Source organism: Crocuta crocuta, unplaced genomic scaffold, assembly GCF_008692635.1.
Source record: "Crocuta crocuta isolate KB4526 unplaced genomic scaffold, BGI_CrCroc_1.0 scaffold13, whole genome shotgun sequence".
Taxonomy (NCBI): Eukaryota; Metazoa; Chordata; class Mammalia; order Carnivora; family Hyaenidae; genus Crocuta; species Crocuta crocuta.
The window spans coordinates 751,762-755,831 of record NW_027530007.1 but is presented as its reverse complement, the minus strand read 5'-3'; the positions used below and the strand labels follow the sequence as shown (position 1 = coordinate 755,831).

General features: G+C 63.0%; 1 protein-coding gene across 1 annotated transcript in view; it reads left to right on the top strand.

Annotated features, from left to right (window-relative positions):
- Nucleotides 1-4,070, top strand: part of CUNH1orf167 (chromosome unknown C1orf167 homolog) — a 22,309-nt gene that overhangs the window by 3,352 nt on the left and 14,887 nt on the right. Inside the window, 6 exon segments of the mRNA XM_077763963.1 lie at nucleotides 367-1,463; nucleotides 1,465-1,614; nucleotides 1,813-1,856; nucleotides 2,322-2,529; nucleotides 3,190-3,326; nucleotides 3,805-3,899. Coding sequence (XP_077620089.1) covers nucleotides 367-1,463; nucleotides 1,465-1,614; nucleotides 1,813-1,856; nucleotides 2,322-2,529; nucleotides 3,190-3,326; nucleotides 3,805-3,899 — 1,731 coding nt within the window.

Below are 4,070 nucleotides of genomic sequence, written 5' to 3'. Positions count from 1 at the left end.
CGCTTGGCTACAGAGCCAAGGCTGGAAGCAGCCCCCAGACAAATTCAGATTCTGATGCACATGCCCGTTTCTCCCAAGTTCTAGCTGTGTGACGGGGGGCAAGTCGCCAAACCCCTCTGAGCTTTGGTTCCTATCTTCAAAGGCACAACTCNCCACCCCCCAGCCTCATTTCTGTCCTGCTGCCCTCTGCCCTCCTCCCCCTCACATCCCAGGCTGCGCCCGCAGCCAGGCACCGAGTCAGACCACCCCTCAGTCCTCCCGGCCCCCTCCTGCCTGGCACCCTGTCTCTGACCCGCTCCCCGCACCCCACGGGAGCACTGACCACTGCGTCTGCCCTCAGCACGTGGCTGTGTCTCCCCTCTTTAGAGCAATGGAGATTCCTGAAGAGTCGAGGTGTTGGCCCGGGCAGTGGACACGGCCGGTGGGTGCGCGTGTGCCAGGCCGAGAGGGAAGCACCTGCCGCCACACACTCCCCGGGGGCAGCGCGGCGCCAGGAGCCCTGCAGGGTCCAGACCAACCTGGCCGGCCCGAGCCCCGGCCTGAGCCTCATCCTCCAGGACACGACTGGCCGGCTGATGAACTCCAGCTCGAAACAGCAGAGCAACGTGCAGACCCCGGGCGGCAGGCCCCCGGGGGGACCCCGAGAGTTTGCCGTCCGGCAGAGTAACCTGAGCGTACGGGGGGCCAGCTTGGCCGAGTGCAGAAGTCACCTCAGCCCCCGCCTCCAGTCGGGGCTTCGGGACAGCTTCTGGCCCGACCCAGGACCCCGGGGTGGCCCTCTATCCCGAGCATCCCTGGCTTGCCCTTCCTCGCCATTGCTGGGCACAGACACCCCGTGCCCCGATGTCCAGCCTGCCACAGCCTTTGCCCCTTACGGCGGGCACACACGGCCAGGCTCCAGACCCTGGTGTGTCCTGGGGAGCTGGCCCCCGAGGCTCCTGGGGGAGCCCCTCACCCTGGAGGACCTGACTGTCCCGGTCCAGAGCCAGGCTCGGTTCCCATCCCACAGTGCCTTCCACCAGCTGCTGGCCTCTGTGCGACAGTTGGAGCACGAGGTAGCCCGTCTGGGGTGCCGGGCAGCCCAGGACCCCGCGGGCCCAGCTCGCTGGGACCCCTGGACTGGCAGCGGCCAGGCACTCCCTGCCCACCGCCAGCCCAGCCAGCCTGTTCTTGCTTCCTGGGGTGGGAGGGAAAACCCCGTGCGGGGTCTCAGAGAAACTGCGGGATTCCCTGGGACCCAGGGGGCCCGGGCTGGCCTCTCAGACTGTCAGGCAAGCAGTGAGCCTGCACCACTGGAAACCGCGCTGAGGATGCCGGCCGTGGATTTCCTTGACCCTAAGCAGGGGGTCCTTCTGGCCAACCGCCTAAGGCAAGGAGAGAACGTCTCCCCGGGGCCTACACATGGCCACTGGCAGAAGACGGACCCCCAGCTTCCTCAAGGGGGGGGGAAACAGGGAAGCCAGACCTTATTCCTCGGCTCGCTCCAGGGCTGCCCGCGGCGTCCCACCTGGGCAGGAAGGAAGGGAGGTGGCCCCGCAGGAGCAGGTCAGCAAAGAGGAAGAGAGAACAGCTCCCTGCCCACCAGATGCAGCCCCAGCACAGAGCGGCCCGCAGGTAGAGGCCAGAGGAGGCTGGCCGTGGGGGCTGGGGGGCCTCAGGAGTGCCCCCGGGAATTCTCTTTGCCAGCCGGCTGCCACTACCCAGTTTTGCTCCCTGCCCCCCAGAAGGGGGGGCATTGGACAGGCAGGCTTGGCGTCCTGTCCTGCTTCCTCCTCGGCCTGAGAACTGTGCCCTGTTCTTTTGCTTTCCAAGGACAGGGCCCAAAATGTTGTGAGCCTGGAGGCCAGGACAGCCGGGTGAGGCCATGGGCTACAGGGGGGAGGGGGGTGCCAGCCACACTCCTGGGGCAGCTGCTTTCCCAGTTGCCTGGGCCAGTGGGGACGAGCACTGGGCAGAGGGCAGGCCCTGGGGACCGATCCACGCAGGGCTTAAGGGGGAGGGGACTCCTTCACCCTGTCCCTGCTGGGGAAGGAGAGGGGCTTCCCAGGGCCCCAAGGACGGGAATGTGGGCACGGCAGCTGCTGCTGGGAGTTTTACACTTCGGAGGCTGCCTGGCACTCTCGGCCATCAAGGGGGCATTCTGCCCCTCCAGGGGCTTTCCTGTCTGGGATTTCCTAGGCTGGCGGTCTGCAGAGGGCTGCAGCGTGAGGCAGCACCCGCATCAGTGCCAGACGGGGGATGGGGGTGATGCCCAGCCCCCAGCTGCCCCCTGGGGCTGAGGGGCCCGGCCTGGCCCCTGATGAGCGCTGGGCTGGCCCCAGCGGCCGGTGGCTGTCCAGATGTTTCAGAGCCTGGTGGCATCTGGTGCGGAAGCAGAGGGCCGTGGCCGCAGCGGTGGCACTGAGCCGCCAACAGCTGTTGCACAGGGGCCTGCGGGCCCTTCGGCGGGCACTGCGGCTCCGGGAAGCCCGGCTGGAGGCGGCGTGGAAGCGACACACTCGGGCCCTGCTGGCCCAGAGCTTCCAAAAGGTCAGGGGCCTCCCTCCAGGCTGGGCCATGGGGAGGTGATGAAAAGCTGGAGTGTCCGGGGAGGAGGGCAGCCGTTATGTACCTCCTGAGTGATCAGCAGTACGGCAGGTGGTGGTCTGCCCAGACACCTGACCCAGGTCTGCCTGAGTTCAAATCCAGCCTCCACTACTTTCTTTTTCCCACTTTTTTTTTTTTTTTTTTTTTGCTGTGTGGCTTTGGGCAGGTTACTCAACCTCTCTGTGCCTTAGTTTCTTTAGCTCCAAAATGAGATAAAAATAATAGTACATACCTCTCAGGATTGTTGTGAGGTTACGTTAGTAAATATAAAGGACTCAGGACCCTACTTCGCACATAGCAAGTGCTCTACCGTAGGAGCAGCAGTTGTTTTTCCCTCATGGTTAGCCAGCCAGGACTTGGAGGGCATGTCTGTGGTCTTCCCTCCATGGGAGGGCCCAGCTCCGGGAAAGCACGGCATCTTGGCTCCATCTCTCCACACATTCATTAATTCCCAAAGGGGCAAGGTAGTCTACAAGTTAAGACTGAAGACCTCGGAATCTCACAGAAATGTCCGACTCCTGTCCCCCACCCTCCCCGGTACTACCGTTGGGGCACATTTGAGTGTATAGCCCACATCCTTCTTTCCCTTCTCTCCTGCCCCAGTGGAGAAACCAGACTCTGCAGCAGAAGCAAGGGCAGCCCCAAGTCCAGGCTGGGCCGGGACCCCCACCGTCTGGGACAGACCAAGGCCAAAGCCCTTCAGGAAGGGAGCCAGTGGCAGACCCCGCCTGGAGAAGCAGGTAGTCCGGGATACCCCGGTGGTCAGTTGGTCAGTGTGGCAGTACTGGTGGCATTCCCTCCCCCGCTTNTCCAATAATATTTATTTATTTTTTTAATGTTTATTTTTAAGAGAGAGAGTGGAAAAAAAAAAGAGCATTAGTGGGGGAAGGGCAGAGAGAGAGGGAGACACAGAATCTGAAGCAGGCTCCAGGCTCCGAGCTGTCAGCTCGAACCCCCAACTAAGGCACCCAGGCGCTGCACAGATAACATCTTACTGCATGTTTGTTGTAAGAAACCAGACAGCACTGAGGAGAATGGAACAAAACAGAACCTCCCTGCGGACCTCTTAGATAATCAGGGATGAAACGGACCCGCGGTGGGAAGAGAAGGGGTGGGGGAGGGGCAGCTCGGCACATCCTCTGCCCTGCCTGGCCTGGTTGGGGCTGTGCCCTCCCCCTCAGCCCGGGGGAGGGTTTCTCGGAGCAACTTCACTCTCAGTCCAGGGAGTCAGAGGGAGGAGGCAGGAGCCTGGCCGAGAGCAGATGGAGGCAAGGGAGAAATACAGATGCTTCAGGCCTTGCAGCAACTGGCTGGTGAGCGATGGGCCCGGGGGAAGCAGGGGAGAGGGAGCTGGGCAGGTCCACACTGGGCAGCGCAGGGGGTCCGGAGCGAATGTGTGCTGAGCGGCTGCTCAGACAGCTTCTTGGGCACGGCCTCATTTGAGGTTTGCGGGCCCCGGGCGAGGCTTTGTGCCCAGGTTACGG